The 27,257-nt window shown below is 39.1% G+C and overlaps 1 protein-coding gene across 13 annotated transcripts in view; it reads left to right on the forward strand.

Annotated features, from left to right (window-relative positions):
• CADPS2 (calcium dependent secretion activator 2) overlaps positions 1-27,257 on the forward strand; it is a 548,645-nt gene that overhangs the window by 226,204 nt on the left and 295,184 nt on the right. For all 13 annotated transcript variants that reach the window (XM_045031264.1, XM_045031306.1, XM_045031338.1 and 10 more), the window contains exon 6: positions 5,419-5,540. In XM_045031264.1, the coding sequence (XP_044887199.1) occupies positions 5,419-5,540 (122 nt within the window). The remainder of the gene's footprint in view (positions 1-5,418; positions 5,541-27,257) is intronic.

Consider the following 27,257-nt stretch of genomic DNA (forward strand, 5'->3'; position numbering starts at 1 on the left):
ACATTTCACACCATGAGTGACATGATATTTGGTAAGGAAATATATTGAGATCAGAAGAATCACAACAGCCAATAAAACTAAAAATCAGAAGAATCATGAAAGCTAATGAATCTAAAAGATGCTCAGGGATGACATGAAGAAGAAGAAATCAGATTTTCTTGTAAATGTTCTATTTGGGGTGAATATAGTTTTTCCACTAGAAACTTATGCAGCTTAAACAACGAGAAGTTTGGTGGCACAGCTTGTTTTATCCATCTTGTTTTAGTGAATTTACAAAGCTCTTGTAGCCTTTTCTGTCACTGACAGGCTCTTTAGAGGTCAAGAGGCTACAGTTCATTTTTTGACAAGTCAAAAAGTAGATTAGTTTTCTGATCTGTTATTTTACAGGTAGCATTTTTTTAGCATGGGACACTTATATTTTAAATGCTGAGTGTTAAAAATCTGAAAGCCAGATTCTTGCCTGAGATCGATACATGCACATCCTATCACTTAAAGCTAAATCTCAAAGAAAAAAAAGTGGGTGGGGGGAAACTAAGTTGCAGCTGACATCATAGATTTTTTGAAGTGAAGCATAGTGTATACACAAAGCAGGAGATGGACAAAAACTGTCCCACTCTCTAACGTATGAAGTGGTATCCCTGAAGGAAAAGCAGGATTATACTAGTACTTCAGTATGCAGTTTATAACATCTGAATGCTGGCAAATTGAGGACGTTAAAATATCCAGTACATACTTCTTCAGGATGTGGTTAAATTAGGGAATCTTTGTCAGATACACTGAACAGCTATATGAGAATTATGAAAGACAAAAAGAACAGAGGAAATCTATTAATGCTATTTAAAGAATAAATCTAGGAAGCGGGTAATAAACTGGCCCTATATCTTGATTTCAACAGTGTGGAAGATATTGGGAACCAGCACTGTCTACAAGGATAGAAATGAGAAGGGGTTGCTACTGAAACTGACAAAGGGGTACAAACTGAGGCTAAGGAATGGGGAAATAATAAAGGAATGTAGCCAAAATTTGATATGTAGATTATTGCAAACCATGCTCTCTACACAGTCAAGATTCCAGATATAATTTGGTCATCACAATGAGATTTTTCCACAGGATAAAATGTAAATAGCTAGTAACTTTAAGTACAATGGCTTCCTTAAAGGGACACTTTCAGCTCTGAAATGCACTCCATTTTTAAAAAGCTAAAAGTAGTTTCAGGTACTTACATATGCCTTTTCATCATACTGCCAGTTTCTATCATTTTACAGGCACATTTTCCTACTTTTAAAATGTTAGTGCTTTCTCTGTGTCTGTTTGAAAGACTCACACGGTGGAAAGTTACTGTAGTGCAATAGGCTACACATAGAATGCTGACAGATTCACAAAGTAAACAAACAAAATGTAAAATGAGTACTTTCCCTCTAATCTCTTTCGTGGACAGTAATCTTAGTTATTCCACGTCACAATAGCAGGTAAACAGCATAATTCTGAACTACCGTTGTTATTTTTCTTTGTAGAAGAAAGGGTTGTGTTGCTGAGATACCGACCACTTCTCATGCCAACAGACATTTTTCTACTTTCTAAGAGACTCGATGCTTTCCACATTCTTTCTGCCCTTCAAAAATAGACACTAACAGCAGTGGGGTGGGGGGAGGGGTTTAAATGGCCTAGATTAATCATTGAAGCAAATGTACTGTACAGTTTAGGAAACCTATTTTCCCTCTGAGAATATGCATACATCTATTCAAAGTTACTGCAACTGAGCATCATAAGCAATCTGGGTTGACTGTGTTAAAATCAATGTTCAGTCAAGCATTCATTTCTGACTTGGATTATAATAATGTTTCATTCCAGAGTTTAGTATTTATAAGCAAGCAATTTTTCGTTGTATAGACATTTTCTATGCAGGTGGTATCATCATTTTATGAAATAGAGTGATTATTTCACAAGTTGGAATTGTTATAAGAGGGCCTTTTTACAGCAACTTGTAACAAAAATGATAAAAATAGTGGCAGAAGGTGCCTTTTTCATATCTTGTCTATTTTGGCTACTAAACAGATATAGGAAAGGAATACAATACAAACAAATAGCACCTAGAAAGCTGTTTATCACCTAATGAGAATATGATGATTTCCTTTCACCAGGAGTTGTCTTGACCTTCTTGTTTTCTGTTCCGAGCATCCAGAATTGATATCAGAGACGAATGTACCTTCTAATTAAAATGGAAACTGAAGAAGAAAACAAAACCACATCAATGTAGATTGCATCACAATAGTTGCATTCAACAGAGCTATTCATTTGGCACGAGAAAAGGAAGTATAGGTATTATTAGGTACCATAATGTTTCAATGCCTCAACTAGCGATTATGAAATAATTTAATGAGCATGGAGATCACAAATGACAAAGAGAGTAATTCATAAAGCAATGATGTAATTGTTATTCTTTACAAAGCTCTGTAGGTATTGGTGGTACTTCTCAGTTTAAAAAAAAATGCTCTGTGTAGCCCAGTACCTGTCACCCCAATGTGGTATTATCTTGGCTTTAGCCATTTCACAATGCATGCTGTTGTATCAAGGTATTGGAGGCTTTATGGTACATGTTATCATTAGCTATTAAATCCCTTGCATTCCCCTCCTCCCCCAACCTTATCTTTAAAGGTGGATTTTTGTAAGTGAGTAGAAATAAAAAAGCCAAAGTACAGATGTTAGAGAGACAAGGTAGGTGAGGCAATGTCTTTTTTTTTTAATTGGACCAATTTCTATTGATGAAAGAAACAAGCTTTCAGGCTACACAGAGCTCTTCTTAGGTCTGGGAAAGTTAGTCAGAGTGTCACAGCTAAATACAAGGTGGAATAGATTGTTTAGCATAAGTAGTCAACCCACATTGTAAGAAACTGTTCAATGTGAAGTGACCTGTTAACACATCTGCAGTCATAGGACAAGAAAGGGTGGGGGCGGTTAGTGGGTTACAAATTGCTATAATGAGCCATAAATCCAGTGTCTTTATTAAGACCATGATTTATACTGTCTAGCAAAGTTATGATTTTAAGCTCCCAGGTTTGCCTTTTGAAGGTGTTGTGCAGGTTTCCTCTGAGGATGAGGACTGAGAGATGAGATGGAATTATTGTTTTGTGAAAGGTGTTCATCCACAGGTGATAAGGGATTTAAAAGTGATGAAAGACAAAAGCACCATATCACCTGTGGGTAAAATAAATGGTGAATAATCCTGTACTCTCCTTCAGCTTTTTTAGGGACTACATCTAGGTGGGGATAGTCATAGGTCTGGCACTGGTAAACTCAAAAATGTCCAGCCACTTGTTTAGCTGCAACCTCCAACTGTATTTTTCCCTGAATTATTTCCTTGTCCTTTAATAGATTTCACTTTTTTCTGCCCGCACATGCAACCTCTCTGCTCATATGGGATCTCAAAATTCTGTGACACAAGTCTGCAAGGTAGTCATTATCCCCCTGCACAGCCCTGCCTCTAGAGCTTGAGGCCACCAGGCTTTTAGCTCTCCCATGAGCGGAGAGGGGATCTGGCACAGTAGTAGCCAGTGCTGCATGGCTCTCATGAGGCAGTTGGAGCCAGTTGGAGGCCAGTCTTAGCAGCCGTCACATGGCCCACAGCCTCCTCCAGGCTTCTGATCCCAAGCAATAGCACCCCACTCCTGGGCTGTTGCCAGTGATCCTCCCTCAACTTGCAAGTGGGTGAGGGGGGCAAGGCTCCGACTCGCTGCTGTTGCAGTGTGTTCCAGAGTCCCCCTGCAGTTTCTATTACCCAGCATGTTGACTGAGGGGACAGATGAAGAAAACGTCTGTCTGTCTCTTTTCTGCTGCACTGATCTCTTCCTGAGCACAACAGAAAATCTGGGCTATTATCTTTGTGCTACAGAGCTGTAAAGAGGTAAACTGGAGCACAGAGAAAAGCTCAAAGCCACAGAAGAAATATGTGGTGCAGCTATGAATAAGAACCCAAGTCCCTTGACTCCCAGTGCTTTAGTTGCAAGAACATATTTCCTCTCATCATAATGCGCTAGTGTCTGGTATCCATAATTGGTCAGAGTCTCACATTATTGGGACAACCACTATACTTTCTGTAAAGATTAGCTAATATTGAAAAATAACTACGATAACATAGTTTTCCAACTATATTAGAATTTTGCAGGTCAATTCATAATACAGTAAAAATCAAGGGTATGCATTTTGTTTATAATATGCATATATTAGAGAAGTGAATGTTAACAAATATGTCATGTTTTTTTAAATCAAGACAGCTTTAAAGTGTTTCTTGAGTGAGTGTATTTAGTAGAACTGTTGGAGAAACTTTGGGTCAATTTATCCAATTTTTCACTTAGAAAGAAAAAAGTTTAGACAACGTCTAAACATCCCATTTCAACATTTTTTAAACAAATGTTTCTGATTTTTGTTTTGAAATGATTTTTTTGTTTTGAATTTTGTTTTATTTTATATTTCTAAGTTTAAAAAGTCAAAATTGAAACAAAATATTTGAACTGACCTGAAATGAAATTATTTTTCTTAAATAATTTTCCTTTGCAGAATTTCAAAATTTTCTGTTTTCACTCCAAATCAGATGCTGAAATCCTTTGAAAAACAGAACTTCCGTTCTCCACACCGTTCTAGTATTTAGTTGTCTGTTTGCAACATGTTACATTTTTTACCCCCTCCAGCAATAGCTAGGTACTTTTTCTAGTAAATTGAAAAATATAGACTTTTTTACAGCAAAGGATGATGGTTAACAATTAAAATAAAATTTTCATAGAAGATATAACTAAAAATGGAGTTTTCCCATACCATCTGACACCAAAATTAATTAAGCAACCCTTTGGAAACTATCCATCAGTTTAACAGGCAAATTACCAAAACTTTTATGGTGTAACATATGTTCTTCATATCATTTGTACCTCTTATTTATTAAAGGCCTGATCGAATGCCCATTAAAGTTAATGGAAAGATTGATTGACTTTATGTGCATTAGATCAGCCCTTAAAACTCTAAAAATTATCTTTTTTATGAACACTTATTTAAGCATTTGCTTTAAAAATTGTAATCTGTTCTAGCATTTAGACCTCAATGTAAACATTAATTTTAAATGTAAATACTTTACATCAATGTTTAGTTTATGGTTAACATGAGAGATTTCAACAGGTACCCAAATAGAACCCCACTGAAGATTAATAGAGCACAAGGCATAACTTTACATTCTTTGTTCCTTAATTGCTGTAGTATATATTACTTAAAGATGATGATAAGGGGAAAATATAAATTCATGTCTATTTATAGAGACTTGAGTGAATTATTTGTTTTTCTGTGTGTAGCAGCTTAATATCACAATATCTGTGTTGTTTAACATTTTTTAAAGTCTGACATATAAATTGTTTGTGTTCCTTTCTTCTTGCTTAGATTGTTATAATGGAAGTGCAAGGTTTAAAGTCAGTAGCTCCCAATCGGATTGTTTACTGCACAATGGAAGTGGAAGGAGGAGAGAAGCTTCAGACAGATCAGGCAGAAGCGTCAAGGCCACAGTAAGCGCTTCTAAAATTGTTTTTTATAAAATATATTTTCTTCACAGTGTGGAAGACTCTACAAGAAGATTTGGAGAGACCTTTAAGAAGAATGAGGCATTACAATGGTTGGTTGGTTTAGTATTAGAGCACTATAGTGTTTTTACTTGGAGCAACACTTGAACTTTTGTCCAACGTAGAGGGGAAATGTAATATATAAAACACTATGCAGTGTGGCTGTAGCCATGTTGGTCTCAGGATATTAGAGAGAGAAGGTGGGTGAGGTAATATCTTTTATTGGACCAACTTCTGTTGGTGAGAGAGACAAGCTTTCGAGCTAAAGGACCTGAAGAAGAGCTCTGTGTAGCCTGAAAGCCTGTCTCTCTCACCAACAGAAGCTGGTCCAGTAAAAGATATTACCTCACCCACTTTGTATCTCCAGTACAAAACAATAGTTAAATATAACAGAACAGGTAAACAAAACACTTGTAAACCGTGCAAATGAAAAGATGCTTGTTGTCAAAAAATCAATACAAATATTTAAAGTCTGTGTGAACAAAGCAATTGGAGGCTGTAGCATTGTGCTCTTTTCTGTATCATCTGACAATGCAAACCTTTTTATATAAATTAACTTGAGATAGCTTGTATGCTTTCTAGGTTAATATGAAGGCGGCCTTGTGGAGTTCAGCTTGCACAACCAGTGGAAAATCAATACTCAGTAATCAATCCTCACAAAGCTTAGTCACCTGCTGAGCTTATTTCATTTTAAATTATAGGATTCACTTCTTTCATTTAATTTTTGAAGGAAATGGACTCAAGAGGGGAAAAATATCGTACCATTGCAGTTGAACTAGTCAGAGGAAAAAAAATGTGTGATTTTTGGTAGATGTGTGACCTCTGGCTGCACATTGACGTCATAAACTTTTTCCTCTGTTAAAATGTCATTTGGAATCTCTTGCAGATATGTTTTCAGATAGACTGCGAGGGTTTTACCAGCACCTTTGTGTGTCTTGTGAAAATTTAAAAATTGCTGTCACTAATATTTCTAAAAGACAACTTAAACTCAGATGTGAAGTTGGCTTCAGTTCAACTCAAAACACAAATATAAAATTCCATTAGGCCAAATGGTAAGCATGTAATTGTGATTGCGTGCCTCTTTTCTATAAAATTTCCATAAGTCAGTAAACTTTCTCCTTGCAGTGGCCAAGCTAGCACAAGTGGTGGTGCTAGCTTGTTGAGTCTCTGGTTGCTTCCAAAAGATTGGAAGGTCCTCATTCCTTCGGTTAGAATGCTCCCATTAGTGTAAGTCCGTAGTCCAGAGCAGGAAAGAGGCAAAATGGAGATGCTTCCAGGGCCTTTTATACTTTCTGCCATGTGGTGGGTCTCGGGTACAGGATTATTGGGATGCAGGGGGGTGAGGACTCCGGGGTGGGGCTGGGGATGAAGGGCTCAAGGCTGGGGCAGATGGTTGGGGTGTGGTGGGGGGGGGTGAGGGCTCCCCATAGCTCTCTCTCTCTGCAGCAGCACCTTGGTTGGGGTGGGGTAGAGGGTCAGGGGGAGAAGCTGCTGCTTAATAGGCTGCTGCGCGGTTGTGCATCTTAGAGGAAACTTAGGCACTGAAGTCTCATTGGTACCAAGAGGCTTTGCTCTGTAAAGTGAGCCTTGCCTTTCCTAGAACACAATGGTTTGCAGACAGATTTGGGTTTCAAAGCAATGGTTTGGTACAGGTTGGAGTTCCCCTTTCACCATAGCATTGAGGGGCTCAGGTGACTGACCTGTGACAGTGATCCAAACTAGAACTATTTTCTGACGCAGTCAGTTCTCAGATATATCAAGCCCGTTCCTGTTGAGAATTGCAACATTGAAACCCTGTTTTAGACCTGTGGCAGGCATGGCATGTCTTTCTGCTTACTTCTAGCTAGGTGAGCAATTCTAGAATCCGGTTGGATTGTGTGGGGTTGAAAGGGGTAATGTTAAATTATATTGGGCACCAAGTTATTTTATCCTAAAAATTACTTAATATATTAATCTGCGGGGAGGGGAAAAGGTAGGCCAGCTCTCACTAATTGTTTCTCTTATTGCCAGCTCAGGAGTATGGCTTTTACATAACTTAGGGGACACCATGCTTAGGACTAAGCAAAATAATTGCAATTATTAACCTTGGCTATTTTAGTTATGGCATGGTATTTCACAGTGGTTATATCTGAGATATAAAAGTGCAGCAATCTCTCCCTTCAAACAAGCCAAAGAGATTTTGGTGTGCTTTGATGTTATTTTAGTGCTCTGTCCTTCAGTCGATTTCATATTACAATGGTCTTCTGTTTCCATCTCAACTTAATTTGATTTAATGTGAAAATGCACACATATAATGGCCAATGCAATGAAAATCTCTCTGCTGATATGAGTACAAAGCCTTAATCAAAATCCTTCTATTTGGGCTACTTTTTCAGATTGTCTTTGCCAAATTAAATTCCCTGTTCACATAATACTTACTTAACCTGTTGAACTAAAATTATTCCATGCACTCAGGAAATGGGCATCACACAGATAGTGATCACTGTGTAAATTTTGGTTTAAGTGACTTGCCCAGCATCACACTAGAACTCTGTGGTAGAGGTAGGGATAGAATCCAGTTCTCCAGGGAAGCATTCAACTGCATAGCACGAGGCTGTCCTTTCTCTTCCTCTGCCTCATTCACTGCACATCTTCTGACTTTTGTAACAAATGAAGCAGGGATCCTACAGACAACAGCCTTCTTTACTACACGCCCCTGATTCATCCCCAGAGAAGGTCCATACTGTGAAAGATGTCACAATTATTCTGTCTCTCTGCATCGTACCATAAAGGAACAATTCCAAGGTATAGCAGCTGAGAACCAAGAACTTCTTGTATATATCGTTTGATTTTTCAATTGGAAATAGCCAATATGTTTTTATAATGCTTTATGTACTTAAAGTTTGGCACAGGCAATTAAAAAAATCACCTGGCTAACAGATTACTCATTGAATGTGGTCTTGAATAGATTATAGAGAACAAAGATGACAGATGTTAGATTAGTCTTACAAAATCTACTCACTTAACACTCACCAACATATTCATCGTCATGGGGGGGAAATATTTTATTTGGCATTAATCAAAAAGGCAAATAGCATATGTGACGTTGTTTTTAGAAGGAATTTGACGAAGAAGACTAAGTCCTAGATTTTAAAATCAATAGGAATTGGGGATCTGGGTATTTTTAAAAATCCAACTAGGTATCTGTCTTGATCTTTAGATGATTAAATACGTATAAAAATATAGCCCTGTGTTCTTTAAGATTCCAGCCTGTAAACATGATATGTATTTTGTGAAACATTTTTCTGTTAACGAGAGATAATTAACAAGAAATATTTCCTGATATTTAAAAAAATGCTTTCTCTCTATCTCAGTAGCTATATAAAGCTTAACTAATTGTAAAAATCTGATTTTACTTTTCACATTTTTTGCATGCTGATGGGTTACATTTTCCATTTCACTCAATTTGTGATCATGTTTTTCTACTTGTTCTCAGACACTAGCACAATACTGATTTCATTTAAGACACTACAGGAGAATGTTTATATAGAAGAGCTAAATATAGAATCATAGACATGTATGTGGGGAGGGATAGCTCAGTGGTTTGATCATTGGCCTGTTAAACCCAGGGTTGTGATTTCAATCCTTGAGGTGCCACTTAGGGATCTGCGGTAAAATCAGTACTTAGTCCTGCAAGTGAAGGCAGGGGGCTGGATTCAATGACCTTTCAGGGTCCCTTCCAGCTCTATGAGATAGGTATATCTCCATATTTTAAAAAAAAATTGTATGGGCAGGGCAGCCCAGGGAGGGGGGCGCGCATGTGGGGCAGTTTGCCCCGGGCCCCACAGAGGCCCCTACGAGAATATAGTATTCTATAATATTGCAACTTTTTTTTATGGAAGGGGCCCCCAAAATTGCTTTGCCTCAGGCCCCCAAATCCCCCTGTTTATGGGTGGTGGGGCCCTAGACCATCCTTGACAGTTGATTTCTCACCTGTTCTTAAAAACCTTCAGTGACAGGAATTCCACAACCTTGCTTGGAAGCCTATTTCAGTGCTTAACTATCCACATAGTTGGAAAGTTTTTTCCTAATATCATAAAAGCTTTCTTTCTGCAGATTAAGCTGATTACTTCTTGTCCTACCTTCAGTAGACATGGAGAACAGTCAGTCACCACCCTCTTTATAAAAGGCCTTGACATATTTGAAGACTATGATCCATTCCTCCTTCAGTCTTCGTTTCTCAAGACTAAACATGCCCCGTATTTTTTACCTTTTCCTCATAGGTCAGATTTTCCAAACCTTCTATCATTTTTGTTGCTCCTCTCTGGACTTTCTCAAATTTGTCCATATCTTTCTTAAAATATGGCACCCAGAACTGGACCCAGTACTCCAGCTGAGGCCTCACCAATGCCGAGTAGAGCCGGACAGTTACCTCCTGTGTCTTATGTATGACACTCCAGTTAACACACCCCAAAATGATATTAGCCTTTTTTGCAACTGCATCACATTGTTGACTTCATTTAATTTGTGATCTATTATAAACCCCATATCCTTTTCAGCAGTTATACCATCTATGTAGTTATTCCCCATTTTGTAATTGTACATTTGATTTTTCCTTTCTAAGTACTTTCTGCTTGTCTTGATTCAATTTCATCATGTTGATTTCAGACCAATTCTCTAATTTGTCAAGGTCTTTTTGAATTCTAATCCTTTCCTCATAAGTGCTTGAAACCACCATCCCCCAGATTGGTGTCATTTGCAGATATTATAAGCATATTCTCCACTCCATTATCCAAGTCTTTAATGAAAATATTGAATAGTAGCAGACCTAGGACAGATCCCTGTGCGACCCTACCAGATATGTCCGCCCATTTGACAGCAAAATATTGATAATTACATTTCGAATATGGTCTTTCAACCAGTTATGCATGCCCTTCATAGTAATTTCATCTAGACCCCATGTCCCTAGTTTTCTTCTGATACTGTCATATGAGAGTATATCAAAAGCCTCACTAAAATCAAAATATATTACACCAACTGCTTCCCCCTTCCACTAGGCTAGAAACTCTGTCAAAGAAGGAAATTAGGCTGGTTTGGCATGACTTGTTCTTGACAAATCCATGGTGGCTATTACTTATTACCCTACTATTCTCTATGCGCTTACAAATTGTTCCACTATCTTTCCAGGTATCGAAGTTAGGCAGGCTGGTCTATAATTCCCCAGATCCTCCTTGTTCCCGTTTTAAAAGATAGGTACTAAATTTGCCTTTCTGTAGTCCTCTGGGACCTCACCTGTCCTCCATCAGTTCCTGAAGATAATCTCTAATGGTTCTGAGAGTACTTCAGCTAGTTCCTAACCAGAATTTCATCAGGCACTGCCGACTTGAATACATCTAACTTATCTAAACATTCTTTAATGTTTGCTTTCTCTATTTTAGCTTAACCTCTTTCTCCCTTGTTGTTAATAGTAACTGTGTTGAGTATCTGGCCACCATGAACATTTTTAGTGAAGACTGAAGAAAAATAGGCATTAAACACCTCAGCCTTCTTTATGACGTCCATTATTCACTCTCCTCTGCTAAGTAGCGGTCCTACACTTTCCTTTGTTTTTCTCTTGCTCCTGTGTTTGTAGAATCTCTTTTTGTTGCCTTTTTATGTCCCTTGCTAGATGTAACTCATTTTGTGCCTTAGCCTTTCTGATTTTGTTCCTTCATGCATGTGCTATTCTTTTTCACTCATCTTTACCAATTTGTCCATATTTCCACTTTTTGCAGGATTCCTTTTCGATATTCAGGCTATTAAAGAGCTCCTGATGGAGCCATAATGGCATCTTACTATTTTTCATATCTTTCTTTTGTATTGGGACAATTTTTTGTTTTGCCTTTCACAACCAATTCCTCCCAGTTAGTCAAAGTCAAGTCTAAAATGGCTGTCCCCCGGTTACATTCTTAGATGTGGTTTTATTGAACTTATTTTCAGAGCTCAAAATAAGTTCATGTAAAACTCCCTTTAAAAACAAATTATGAATTCCAGGAACATAATTATATGGATGTACATTTGAATTATTTTCATGGGAAATACATATATGTATAAATCTTTATTTTGCAACTGGTGGTTCATTTGGACCCAGGTGGCTTTTTATATAGCATCTACAAAAGTTGGTCAAATAAATATTAAATCTTTCAAAATAATTTGAGATGTGAGTACTATTAGAGTGGTAGTGATCATGACACAGGTGGTGTATGTTCCCTTTTAATAACTAATTTAGGCTGACGTTTTTGTATACCTTTCAGCATTTCCTATTCTGTTTCTCAGATGGTTTGGAGATAAATTATTGTATTTCTAAAGGGATAACTACCTTCATGGCTCCCATTGTGCCTGGTTTTAGTAAAACTTTCCTTTCTGGTTTGTCATGACTGGGGTAAGTCATGGACTAGGATTTAACAAATTGCCCTTCAAAATTAAGATACTATGAACAGAGAAGCCAAATATGCCTGTCTGGTATCCAGCTGTGAAGAGGAAAAAGGAAACTGAAAAGAACTGATCCATCTTTTCTGAAACACCATTTTGTCGCAGCATATTTTGCTGGGCTCTGAACAGAAGATGATGGAATACATTTTTATCACAGTCTGTGTACCAAACTAACTGTGAATGAATTTCACAAAAGATGTATGGATTCAGTGGAGGGTTTAAGCCACAATTTTATTCAACTATGTCTGACCAATTGTTCACTTTTTTAGAGGCAAGAAGTAGCTGCTAATCTGTTTTGAGAGTAGAGAAGAACAGTAATGGGCAAGAGAAAGAGAGAGAGAGAGTGGGTCTCTGCAGTAAACAAGCTCCTACACTACACTGTATTCTGTCATTGATCATTATCCTGTAAGATAATCTTTTCTACAAATGTTTTCTTTCTGCACAGAATTTTTTCTTTTTCTGTCACTGGGAAATATAAGTAGTTTTTGTATGTACTTTTAAAAACAAAAAAAAAATCCTCTATTTTTATGATTTCCCCCTCTAGGTTTTTAGTTAAAAAAAATCATGGCTACTCAAAAGGAATTTTTACAGCTCTACTATAAAAGTGTAGTATTGTGTCATTCAACAATTCGGGTATGTAGAGAAGGGAATTAACTAAAGTTAGTTGTGAGGCCACTGTGTCTGGTATTTAAAATAAAGATAGTCCCTCTCCTTATCCAGAATATCTCTTGTGCTTGTTTTCCTTCTCTCCTACCCCTTTTCATGTTCCTCTTTATGTGTTCTGCCTAATTCCCCACATGCCTCCATTTTTCTCACCCAACTTCTGACGATGTTCTGTGCGATTTTGCATATGAGTGAAATTGGCTAAAATCTGCCACTGGTGTCCTGTTTGATAGCACTTTGGAGATCGGAATAAAATTGAACAAAATACCACTACTACACTGAGGCACAAGACAGGACACAAAGGAAATAAGAGTTATACAGTTGCTAGGTTGTCTGGTTCAGGTAGGAAGCTTGACATTTCTTGAAATTTGATGCTCAACAAAATCTTTGTACTCCATCTGCAAATCAATTTGCATGCCTATATCCTGTTTTTGAAACGGCAGATTATTTGAATTATCTTCCAACTGTCCCAGTGACCCTCAGTTCCCTCCAAAAATGGGCTGAAAAGAAGCTGCGAAACTTTAAGCCAAAATTGATAAATTTTGAGAAGGTGATAAACTTCTAAAAATGGGGGATTAGTATGGAATTGCCATCTCCTCTTTAATTAAAACACTGCTATTATGATGGTTCAATCATTTCACAATGAATATTCCATCCAAAACATGTCAGCATCACTAACTTGTGGCTACAGTGACATTCAAGTTTTATTTTGAAGTTTTAAAGAAGAATTTGGGCAGACCCAGTGGCTTAGAGGTACATTTTCATTCTTATTCCAATGTCTCTTTCTCTTCCAAAACCGGTAAAGGTTTGGAGGAATGTTGTGTAACCCACTGGTCAATGTATGTAAGGTGTCCCTCTCTTTTCCTGATCCCCAGAGGGATGTGAGTTTGTTTTTGGAGACCTTGATTCTTTAGTTCAAGCTTACCCAGTGGGTTACAGTTGCATAGGTTGGAAATCACTCCTTGGAGAAGGAGAGTAAGATTGATTAATTTAACCCAACAGCAGTCCCAGGGGTGAGTAGGCATCTGCAAATCTCCTTCAGGAATATTATTAACAGTAGATTTGGTTGAGAATTTTTGATGCAATTTGGGGGAGGTGTCAGAACATTCTAATTCATAAAAAGTAAAACTATTCAAATGGTCAGCTTCAGCAAATTTCCCATTTTGGAAAGAAAATCAAAATTGTTGAAATGTCCCATATTCATGCTTTCAGAATGAAAAGTTCTTTATTTTGTTTCAAACAGATTTTCTTTTTGAGGTCATTTATTATAATAAATAATAATAAAAGTTTGAAAGGGTTAAAATAAAGCATTTAGAAATTATCAGAACATTTTGATTGGCCTGATCTGATTTTCAGTTTGTTGAAAAATTTAGTTTCTGACTTTTCATCCCTGTTCAGGATGGGAAAATTTCCCCAAATCTCAAAAATTCTCATGGGACAGGAGAAGCATTTCTCCCCCCAGCTCTAATTAATAGGCCTTTCTCAATCAGAAGAACTATAGCAGCAATGTGTGAGACCTCAAGAATCAGGTGACTAAAGTGTGTGTGTGCAAGGGGACCACTCCAGAAAGGATATAAAATGCTCCCTTACCCCAGAGGAAAAACTATAAATTTTCTGTTTTATGATCTAAACTACTAATTTCCTTTTATATACAAAAGTAAAAGGGCAGGAATTTAGTGTAGCTGCCAGCAAGCCTACTTAAAAGTTGCAGCAGATTTAGAGTAGGAGGGCAGCGGAAACAAAAAGTTAGAACAACAAAGGGGGGTGAGAATAGCAGAAAGTAGGGAGACAAGTAATTATTTTAGAGCAGAAGTAATGGTGGGGACACTGGAAACCAGAAGCTCTTGAAATCTAATCCTGGCTCTGCCACAGATTTACTGTTGTTAATTATTTATATTACTATAGCACCTAGAAGCCCTAAACATGGGCCAGGACCTGATTGTGGTAGGTATTGTACAAACACAGAATACAAATATGGTCCCTGCCCCAAAGAGCTTACAATCTAAGTATTGTGTCAGTTTAGGCATGTCACTTCACTTGGTTGTCTGTTTTCTCCCGCCCCCTTTAAGGTGCAATGATAATACTTAGCAGTTTCACAGAGATGTGGTGAGTTAACAAATGTTTGTTCACCATTTTGAAGACTATTAACGTGCTAATTATGATTGCTGCTAAACTTTATGGAAAAATAGTTTACAGCAAAAATATTCAGAGACTATAAGCTGTAACTTTACTTTTACTTTAACAAACAACTTGATCTTGCTTCTTAAGGTTTGTGATGTCAAAGAAAATGTAAGTAGAATCTTCTATTTATAGTGGTGGTGTACATTGCAAATTGTAGCCTCTGAATTGTTTTCTATGTAGTAAGCCTAAACTAATGCATTCACTTGCTCTACACATATAGTTCTCTGTAATTTAAAAACATGCACTACTTAATTGCTCTGAGTCTGATTAATAATTGTTCTTAGTCTGATTAATGGCGCTAGAAGAAATGGTTGGTAATTAAGGCTTTTGCTCTGTTACTTCCCTTATCAATTATTACTATGTTGTTAAATACAAAAAAAATTGCATTAAGATAAAAGGCCCTGATTCTCATTTATACTGTGGCCACTTTACACCATTCTAGTTGTGTAAAGAGGCCTTAAAACGTACATAAATATAATTTATTGTCACTTAAAGGCCCCTTTTGACTGTCAGAGGAGCAAATAGTGGCTGTAGTGTAAATGAGAATCAAACTCAATAGACTCAAACTTATAGCTTTTAGCCCTTCCCTATATGGATTCAATAAGGCATTGCTATATGTTGTCTTAGAGCTAGTTTAGGCCATAATTTTTTTTAAAAGCTTGGTTTAAAATGAACTCTTCATGGCTGAGTTCATAGAAAATACCCTGTGACTTTTCCCAGAGGGTCTGGTTTTGAATGCTAAATGGTGACTAGGAACCTCAGAATATTTCAATACACATATATCCAGAAATCCCCACAAAATTTTCCTGGCTAGTCTATCGCAGAGGTGGGCAAACTATGGCCTGCGGGCCACATCCAGACTGGAGAACCGTCCTGCCCAGCCCCCAGAGCCAGAGGTTTTTGCCGCCTCCCAATTCAGCGGGAGGTCCTTCGCTCAGACCGGGACCCTCCGCCGAATTGCCGCCGAATGGCTGGACCTGCCGCCCCTCTCCGGAGTGGCTGCCCCAAGCACCTGCTTGCTGGTGCCTGGAGCCGGCCCTGCCGGCCCCCGAGCTCCTGGCCCGGGAAGCTCACCCTCGCCCCTCCCCTGCTGTTCCCCCTTCCCCGAAGCCTCAGCTCACTCGCTCCGCTGCCGGCACCATGCTCTGGGCAGCGGGGCTGTGAGCTCCTGGGGCAGCACAGCTGCAGAGCCCAGCCTAACCTGGTGCTCTGTGCTGCGTGGTGGTGGCGGTGTGGCCTGGCTGTAGCACTGCCAGCCATCAGTGCTCCAGGCAGCACAGTAAGGGGGCAGGGAGTGGGGGGGTTGGATAGAGGGCAGGGGAGTCGGGGTGGTGGTCAGGGGCGGGGGTGTGGATGGGGTCGGGGTGGGGAACAGGGGTTGAATAGGGGTAGGCGTCCTGGAGGACAGTCAAGAAGGAGGGGGGGTTGGATCAGGCAGCAGGGGGCAGTCAGGGGACAGGGAGAAGGAGTGGTTTGATGGAGCAGGGGTTCGGGTAGGGGCCGTCAGGAATGAGAGGAGGGGTTGGATGGGGCAGCAGGGGTCTTGGGGTGGTCAGGGGACAGGGAATGGGTGTGTGTGGATGGGGAAAAAGTACAGAGTAGGGGAGCAAAACTTATTAGGGGTATGGAAGAGCTTCTGTGTGAGGAGAGATTAAGACTGGGACTGCTCATCTAGGAAAATAAACTACTATGGGGGTCTATAATGATAGAGGTCTATAAAATCATTAATGGTGTGAAGAAAGTGAATAAGGGGAAGTGTTATTTACCCTGTTCCAATAACACAAGTATCTGGGTCACCCAATGAAATTAATAGGCATCAGGTTTAAAAAAACATGAGGAAGTATTCACACAACGCACAGTCAACTTGTGGAACTTGCTGCTAGGGGATGTTGTGAAGTTCAAAAGTATAACTGGGTTCAGAAGAATTAGATAAGTTCATGGAGAATAGGGCCATCAATGGCTAGTATGCCAAGATGGTCAAGGATGCAACCTCATGTTCTGGGTGTACTTAAGCTTCTCACTGCCAGATGCTGAGACTGGACTGGAGGGGATGGATCACTGAATAACTGTTCTGTTTATTCTCTCTGAAGCATCTGGTACCAGCCGCTTTTGGAAGACAGGATACTGGAGTAGGTGGACCACTGGTCTGACCTAGTATGGTCATACTTATCTTCTTTTTGGATATTTATAAATAGCTACAAATTAAAAATTAGAGAAAAATCCCACCTTATTTCTATTCTTCGAACTATGGTATCTCCAGAGTCATAGCATCTGAATGTTGGACTTAGTTTGGTAACAAAAATCACACATTTTTGTTAAAATGTTGTCAGAGAAAAACTCAGTTCTCGCTTTTTTGTTTGGGTGCAGCAGAGTCAGATACTTTATTCTGTTTAGCAGCTACAACAGGGAGAGAGTGCACTAGGACATAGGGTCTCCCCTTCCTAGACAGGTCTCTCAACAGGTAAACAATTACAGCCAGCATTTATACTTTTGTTACAGACAATAATAAGCAACAGCTGCATTTTGTTTATACATAGGTCATCCTGATATCTTGTTTTTCTCACTTCTAAAAAGATGCCAGTCTACATATTTTATCAGTGCAAGGTCGCAACAACTTCTCACACAGTTCTTTTCCACTCGCCTCACACAATTCTCGCTTCTACAAATCTCGCGTTATTAGGGTTACAGCTAGCCTAACTCTTGCTAACAAAGATTTGTCATGCACAAATCCCTGTCAGTTCTTTCTGTACTTCCACAATGTATTCATATTTGGAAAAAAAAAGCCCTAATTGTTTCTAGTCTGTTGAGATTTATCTGCATTTTATTAACATAAAATCAAATGCAGATGCTACTGATTTTTTTACATACTGTGAAATATTGTGCAAAAAATCTTTTACGCCTCATTTCACTTTTCCCTTTTTGTGATGTAGCATAAATGTAAAAATGTTCATATTTTTGCAATATATTTAATGTGATTTCATGCAGCCTGTGTTTGAACCACTTTAAATACTTGTTTTTTAAAATGGAAGAAGCCTATTGTTTGAATGAAGGTACGTTCCTGGGTCTCCATTCAGGGGCTCCATTCAAGAATTGCATTAGATGACTAAATCTCCATAAACATTTTATTTTATAAAAGGTTAGAAAGTCAATATATTATGAAGAAAAGAAAGTGAATTTTCTCTCTTAGGCCTCGGTCCTCAAAGTTACAGTGTCTGGGCAGACTGCTGAACCTGCATGGAGCTGCTTTGAACTCAGTGTGCTCGTGATTTGTGCATTGCAGGGTCAGGGTCTAAGGATGTAATGCTTATAAAATGTCGGAGGCAGTTCTAAAAGTCATTAAACAAATACACTAATTAAGGAAAAGATCCTGCAGTTCAAAAATTCTTCTTGTGGAACTCTAAATATAGAATATTTTCCATATATCAAAATTATTGTAAAAAGGACACTGTGTGGCCAAAAGTACATAAGAACATAAGAATGGCCATACTGGGTCAGACCAAAGGTCCATCCAGCACCAATATCCTGTCTACCAACAGTGGTCAATGCCGAGTGCCCCAAAGGGAGTGAACCTAACAGGTAATGATCTAGTGATCTCTCTCCTGCCATCCATCTCCACCCTCTGACAAACAGAGCCCTCTGACAAAACCTCAGGCAAGGAGTTCCACAAGTTGTCTATGTGCTGTGTGAAGAAGAACTTTCTTTTATTTGTTTTAAACCTGCTGCCCATTAATTTCCTTTGGTGGCCCCTAGTTCTTATATAATGGGAACAAGTAAATAACTTTTCCTTATTCAATTCCTCCACATCACTCATGATTTTATATACCTCTATCGTGTCCCCCCCTTAGTCTCCTATTTTCCAAGATGAAAAGTCCTAGCCTCTTTAATCTCTCCTCATATGGGACCCATTCCAAACCCCTAATCATTTTAGTTGCCCTTCTCTGAAGCTTTTCTAATGCCAGTATATCTTTTTTGAGATGAGGAGACCACATCTGTACGCTGTGTTCAAGATGTGGGCATACCATGGATTTATATAAGGGCAGAATGGGGCCCTAGGCAGGGGAAAGAGCTTATAAGCCTTCACCTTGCAGGAGCCAATAGACTGCTCCCTTCTGTCCAGCCAAGGAGCTACCCTGCCAAAAGCCCATGAAGAAGAGAAGAACAACTGGGGGAGGATGAGTGAGAAATCAGAGGAGCAAAAGGTTTCTTTCCTTGTTTGACCCGATAAAACCTCCCAACCTGAGAGGTTGTGGAGGGAAGGGGTATACTTTGCGGTGAGTCCCCCACTTCCAGTTTTTAAAAAAGACATATATGTTGGCCCTAAATTTATTGTAGTGACCTTTTCCTTATTATTTTGTTATTTTTACTCATTTGAATATATTGTTTGCAAAGGAGGTTGATGTATTTTCAGGGTGTGAAGAGGGCAATCCAATAGCTTTTTCCTCACTGCTACAAACCTTTCAGAGCTGAATATGCATTAAACTTGCAGTGATTGACATATTGTAATTGCTTCATTTCGGAATAATAGATTGCAGCATTTTGTCTCCAAGGCTGCCAGTTCTTCCTGTAAATATCACTTGGTATCTCAAATATTGTTACTTGCTCTAGCAAAAACATGAATTCACATGAGTATGTTTGTCTGACCATGTTTAAATCATTCTGTATATTTTCATGTAAAATTTACAAAAGAAAATTAACATGATCTTAAAACCATTAAACAGTCTCAAATATAGATAGTCTATTTCATATAGTAAAGATTCTGTTTATTTTAAGAAGGGAATATTTGATAATTTTTTTGCATAAGAACTTTTCTGGCAATTTGTGGGAAACAGGAATAATTTGCAGCTTATCCATATGAAAAAATTGCAATGAATGGGTTTCTTCAAGAAATAGTTGAAGTGTTTACAGTATTAAAAGTAATGCTGAAATCTTATGCTTTTTGCTTGTGTGTAAGATTTAGACATAAAATACTCACATTCCTGAAGGAGGCATTACTTTTTAATGTTTATCATGTTTCCTTTTCACTTTTCGTTTCCTTTCTGTTGCATTTTGTGATTTGATCCATGGCCTTTCCTTAGTCACACCTAACTTATCTGATAAATTGCTTCATGAAGAATATTCATCAGCTGTGTTATAAACAATTTTTATGCAAAATTATTCAATTTAAGGGGATCTATACACACATACAGAGAACATGAAAAGGTGGGAGTTGTCCTACCAGCTCTAAGAGGCTAATTAATTAAGAGAAAAAACTTTTGTAGTGATAATCAAGATAGCCCATTACAGACACCTTGTCAAGAAGGTGAGAGGATACTTAACATGGGGAAATAGATTCAATGTGTGTAATGGCTCAGCCATTCCTGTCACCTTCAGCCCCCAACTAAAACCTCTCCAGCACATCATCAAAGATCTACAACCTATCCTGAAAGATGATCCCTCACTCTCACAGATCTCGCTTACAGACAGCCCCCCAATCTACACCACAGAACAAAAACACTAACCCAGGAACCTATCCTTGCAACAAAGCCCGATGCCAACTCTGTCCACATATCTCTTCAAGTGACACCATCATAGGTCCTAATCACATCAGCCACGCCATCAGGGGCTCATTCACCTGCACATCTACCAATGTGATGTATGCCATCATGTGCCAGCAATGCCCCTCTGCCAGGTACATTGGCCAAACCAGTCAGTCTCTACACAAAAGAATAAATAGACAAAAATCTGACATCAGGAATCATAACATTCAAAAACCAGTTGGAGAACACTTCAATCTCTCTGATCACTCAGTAACAGACTCAAAGGTGGCAATTTTGCAACAGAAAAGCTTCAAAAACAGACTCCAAGGAGAAACTGCTGAACTTGAATTGATATGCAAACTAGATACCATCAATTTAGGTTTGAATAGAGACTGGGAATGGCTGAGCCATTACACATATTGAATCTATTTCCCCATGTTAAGTATCCTCACACCTTCTTGTCAAGCTGTCTGTAATGGGCTATCTTGATTATCACTAGAAAAGTTTTTTCTCTTAATTAATTAGCCTCTTAGAGTTGGTAGGGCAACTCCCACCTTTTCATGTTCTCTGTATGTGTATATATATATCTCCCTACTATATGTTCCATTCTATGCAGCCCATGAAGTGGGCTGAAGCCCACAAAAGCTTATGCTCAAATAATTTTGTTAGTTTCTAATGTGCCACAAGTACTCCTGTTCTTTTTGCGGATACAGATTACACAGCTGCTACTCTGAAACCTGTCTTTTGACAGTTTACCAGGTGTGTGTTTTGTCATCATTTTCCAATATATCTTCAGAAGCCTTGCATGTTTATTGGAAATCAGTTCTATTCCTCCTGCAAGGGGTCTTGCATAAAGCAGTTATTTGTAATTTCAACAATATGCTTGAGCAGCTGTCATTCACAGTATTAAGTGTCACACCTGCCCTGAAGACCTCTGTGTGCGCCTATGAGAGATTAGATCGTTCAGGTATATATTGCACAGAAAACCTAGAAACAAGAGGGAGGAAACTCAGGTTAGGGTCTGTTTCCTTAAGAATAAAGGAAAGAACTCTGCTCTGCTGTGTTGAGTGTGGGGACCTTACTGTAGATTTTGGCACAAGAATTGGGGTTTGCCAGGCATCCTCTGCACAAGTGAGGGAAAATGGAAGACACCCTGAATGAAGGACAAAGGGTGCATTAGCATGGAGCCCTAGCTGCTGTCCAACAATGATCCCAGGCTGCTGTGCAAGAGAACTTGATGCAATTTATGAAGGAACAGCATCAATTTATGCATTAAGAACAGGAGCAAGCCCCAGGCTGCAACCCACAACAGCCACAGGTCCAAAAGCAGCTGTTTCAGAGGCTCACTTATCCTGATGCGCCTCAGAGGCAGGCAATAAATCCCAGGCCTTTCTTGGCAAAGCTGGTGTCAGAATTTGATCAAGAAGCTTACCTACTCACATTTGAGCAAGATCAATGCAAGAAGTTGCTCTGGATTATCTATTTGGTTTCTTTTCTGAAGGAAAGGAAGAAACTATATATTGGGATCTGGATTAGAATGTTGCTTCAGATTCTGAGGCCATATACGCCATGATACATGGAACACAGATTAAATATTGGGGCGACGTTTTTCACATAGCTGTATGACAGTGAGATGGGGATAGGTTGTGTAGTCAAAAGAACAGGATTGTATTTTTACTGTGTGACTATGGGCAATTCTTTTAACTTTAGTTCCTCCATATTTTCTATCTGTGAATTTGCAATTGAGTACTTACCTACCTCATAATGGTGTTGGGAGATCTAATATTTGTGTAGCGCCCCTCTCCACCTGATTACCTCCTTTACTGGCAATCTACTTACAGGTTCTGATGGACAGGTCTGGGTTCTTTTGGATCCCGCCACCCACTCAGTAGGGTGAATCTATTTTGGTTATGAAATTAGTTGGCGGTGCCTCCACCCCCCTCGCTCCTTCCTGGCAGAGTCACCAGGGCAGCTTGGGCGGAAAATTCTAACTACAGAGGAATCCCCACTTATTTGCCAGATAGTTGGAGACTTCCAAGAAATAGCACAACACATTAAAAATATATTCAACACAACAATTATATTAAACAGGCAACAAATACAACATAACAGGGGAAACACTATTTTTAGGGTCACCGGTGCCCACACTTAAAATACCCGTGTCTGGATGTAACAAATGCAAAACTGGTGTCCTGTTGGTACGCGTACTTTGCTGGGGCCCTTGATGACCTATACAATTCTCTGCAGAGGTGTAGCAGTGTGGCTGACTGGGTTCAGTACAGCCCAAAAGACCCACAAGTGGGAGGAGGTGGTGAATCCCTCCACAGGTGTAATAAGCGGTAGATTATAAAATCCTCAAACCCTCACTCCCTGGCTTGAGGACACAGTTCAGGGAGTAGAGGGTCCCCAAAACAAATACCCTGACTAACTAACTAAAGACAAGGCACTCACGAACTCCACAAATGATCTTCAGGGTTGAGGATGACGCTGGACGATTTCAGGGGCTGCTGTCCGCTGGCAGGGATCCTCCTCAGGCAGGAATCAGCCCTGGACTAGCAGTGCTGACCATGTGGGGACTGGTCTCACCAGGAGAGCTGGAGGCGAACCCAGCCTGGCTGGGGAAATTTCTCAGCAAACATAACAATTGGGAATAATCCGTGAGGAAGGAAAACCCAGCTGGGGAATCTGGTGTCAGGTCCCTAGAGGCCAGTTCTCAGGGGGAACCCTGCTTGCAGGCCTGGGACTCACCAGCTCCCCACACAGCCAGTTTGGCCTTTTTCCTGGCTGGCTCCAGCCTCTCCTCAAAATGGCTTCTCCCTCTCCTCAACTCCCTGGGAGGGGCATCTCCACGCCCTATTGGTTGCTGGGCAGACTCTGAGTTTGCCTTGGCTCCTCCTCCCTGAGCTGCCAGCAGACAGAGCTCCAGGAATCTATGTAATCTCTTTGGGGGTTACATTTGTAAAACATGTTATCCTTGCTCAGGTTACTGTATAAGTGTAAATGGTTGAGAATTTGAAAGTGGAAGGTACCTTGGGTGAAACTGATCATCAAATGATAGAGTTCATGAATTTAAGGAATGATTGGAGGAAAACAGCAGAATAAAGATAATGAATTTCAAGAAGGCAGACTTCAGCAAACTCAGGGAGTTGGTAGGTAAGATCCCATGGGAAAAACAGTTCGAGAGAGTTGGCAGTAGTTTTTCTATGCAAAAGGCGTATTGGACATATGCATAATATATGTAATACACACACACATGTACATATGTACATATGCCATATCCTCTCGTGCTTATCTGATGTTGATGGAGTTAATTCCTTTTTATAGATGCTATTAATACATACTAGAGATGACAACTTTTTTTAATCTCAGGACCATGAAGACACTTCTGATGAACATTTTGCCTTTGGCCTACACCAGATTGTACCCGTTGCCTTCTGCACCTCAAAAAAACAGACAAACAAACAAAAAACCCTAGACGAGAATAACTCTTGTCTCTTACAAATTAATTGGTGATATATGGGCTAGCCAAAACACATTGCCCAAGACACCTTACTCTTCCCAGCTCAGGGGGAAAAAAGGCCATCTGGAGAATGATTCATTGCAGCAGCAGCAGCAGGCCTGATGGAGGATAAGAGCAGGGAAAATTAACATGTTAATGATAACTTATAAACATGTTTGACAAGAGACAAACAAGACAGGTTTTTGGAAAGAAACTAGTAAAATTTCCCAGTCCTGATATTCTTGAGAGCTGGCAGTGCATATAAATTATATGAATGTGTAAAGTAATTTATAAATTGAAATAAGGAATTTTAATAATATGGTAATCAAGATCCACTCTATGAATTACTAGGTGTCATGCAATCTATTTTTCACTATAAAATTGAGAAGTTTTGTATTGGCTTGAAGAGCAAACAAGCAAAGACCTAAAGAAAGTAGAACTTTTAAGTATATCAGGCCTTGTCTACACTACAGGGAAAAGTCAATCTAAGCTACACAGTTTGAGTACGTGAATAGTGTAACTCGAGTCGACATAGCTTAAATCTACTTACCATGGGGTCCACACTACTTGATGTCAATGGGAGATGCTCTCCTGTTGACTCCCCTTACTCTTCTCGAACCGGTGCAGGAGAGATGGGAGAGCGATCTGTGGTCTATTTAGCGTGTCTTCACTAGACTCGCTAAATCGACTGCCGATGCATTGATCACTGCATGTCGATGCCTCGGTAAGTGTAGACAAGCCCTCAGAAATAGGAAACCAGCAAAGATGTTCAGTAAGCCCACTTGGCTGCCAGGCAGTAAAGTGCATAATTAAGGTAGATAAGGACATTACATTGAAGCTAAACAACTTATCTGCATAATATTTAACCACAGAGAATGATGGGACAAAAGCTACCCTAAAAGCTGCATTTTGCAAGGGTATAATAGATTCATACAAAAATGAATGGTATAGAGAAGGCCTTCATGGCACTCCAGTTTATTCTTTCTTGAATTACAAAAACAAGGTGACACCTAATTAAATTCAAAGGTAACTCATTTACAATTATTAAAATGAAATACTTTTTTATGCAATACATAGTTCATTTGTGGAAATCAGTGCCACAAACCATTAGTGAGGCAAAGAACTTTGGTAATTTTTAAAAATCTTACTGTGAATGAATAATATCACCCTTAGTAATCCTAGCTAAAATAAAATATATATAAGAAATACCAACCTTCATGCTTGTTCCCTGAGCCTTTTTAAGGTTGATGATGTTTAGATTTATGGCCAATTGATCTGACTGTGATAAGGTTCTTCCCCCCAGAATGAGGCTACACTGAATTAACACTATGGAGTTCAGTATCTTGTGGGGAATCTTGGGTGGATGCCGAGGACACTCATGCTGAGGACTAAGTAAAACCTTAGATACCTTTGTTAAAATAATGCATAAAGCTAGAAAATATCCTATCTGCATAACAAAATCGTGTTAATACAGGATTGGGGTTATCTGTGGTATTCTATGCATAAACTCTTAGAATTGCATACTCACACCCTTAGTTGAGGACCTGGTGGTAAGAGACAAAAGGACCAGCCCTGGGTCTGGCATGCAGTGTCTGATGGTCCAAGTCCTGCAGTGAATTGAAGGGTCAAGTAGAAAAGAAACAGAATGCAATGGAAGATGCCCAGGAAAGAACAGTCCCAGATCATGTGGTGACTGCCCTATTATGGGACATGAGCATCATCTGCTCCTGCTCAGTCCTCCATGGCCATATTTAGCCTTTATACCAATATAATAATGAGGGGTACTAATTCTATAGGTTAACATATTGATATGTGTAACTACCATTGCAATGCATGATCGTACCATCACCCCTTACTTAAGCAGATTTGCGGTTATTACTTCCATGTTTCTTGCAGTAGCACTTACTAGAGCATTCTAACTCCTACCATTGAGCAAACTCCTCATTTCTTCCCAAAATCTAAAGGTAACTGTTGATCTGTGCCAAGGGTTATGCCTTACTTAACCACACTTATGCTAACTTAGGCTCCAGCTAATATCTTACAGGATACAGGCTGGTAGGCTTCTTGCGTTACAGCTTAGTATAATAGAAGGCAAGCCAGTGAATATAATGGGGTAAACTTTCCTTATGAGCTACATGCTGTAGGTCATAATCTAACCATAGACTTACTGGGTTTGGGTAGAAAATTCCCCAGAAGCATATTCTTGAATAACTGTCTCAACTAGAGGTTTCACAATTTATTTTATTAATTAATATTAATAATTAATCCATAATATTAATAGTATGGGTTTTAGGCTCGCCAGTCTGTTTGATCGGAAGATAAAAATTCTTGTCCTGAATCAGGCTCCACAGAATTTACAAAGCTCACACGGAGACAGATATAGCCTTAAAGACTTTTTATTAAAATCAATAATATTAAGTAAATGGTAAAATACCCAGAGTTACAAAGTTGCAATTGCATTACTGCTATTCAAAAGATACATATGATAATATAGTATTACCGTATATGCAACAAAGCTTTGGCTAATATACTCACACCCTTCCTTGATAAACTGGTAGTAAGAGACACAGGACTAGCCTTGCAGTTCAGGTTTCTCAGTTCTTGAGTGAGGGATGCTTAGAAAAATCTAATGCTAAGAGCTATCAAAACTAAATTAGGGTTTACTTGACTAACTTAAACTTAAAATCAAAACCTAATAAACTAAGAATAAAACTTAGGGAGACCAAGCTTAGCCTAGTTCCCTTGAAACTTAAAGTTTAAGAAGAACAAGTACAGCCTACTAATAGTAGCAGTCATCGTAGATAGACTAGAGAGAAAGAGAGAGTAGAAATAGAATGTAGATGAGAATGATAGAGCGGAGTAAGTGAGGATGGAAGTACTCTAGCGAGGTGGGTTGCGTCTTTTATAGGGCAAAGTACCAGAAATCCTTCCTCCTATGCCCAAATTTAATTCCTCACCCACAAAATGTTAGGGTACACTTATCCCATAGGCTAATATGTATGTGCGTATTGGTGACAGGTATGTACGCACATCAGTCTTTTGTGGTATACTTGTTAAGTCTCTGGGTGCAACACTGAAAAATCCCCTATGCCATTTTTCATTGTCTGTTAGTCTAGGTCAGGGGTAGGCAACCTATGGCACGCGTGCCGATTTTCAGTGGCATTCACACTGCCTGGGTCCTGTCCACCGGTCCGGGGGGCTCTGCATTTTAATTTAATTTTAAATGAAGCTTCTTAAATATTTAAAAAATCTTATTTACTTTACATGCAACAAAAGTTTAGTTTATGTATTATGGATTTATAGAAAAAGACCTTCTAAAAACATTAAAATGTATTACTGGCACACACAACCTTA

This window comes from Mauremys mutica, chromosome 1 (genome assembly GCF_020497125.1).
Source record: "Mauremys mutica isolate MM-2020 ecotype Southern chromosome 1, ASM2049712v1, whole genome shotgun sequence".
NCBI lineage: Eukaryota > Metazoa > Chordata > Testudines > Geoemydidae > Mauremys > Mauremys mutica.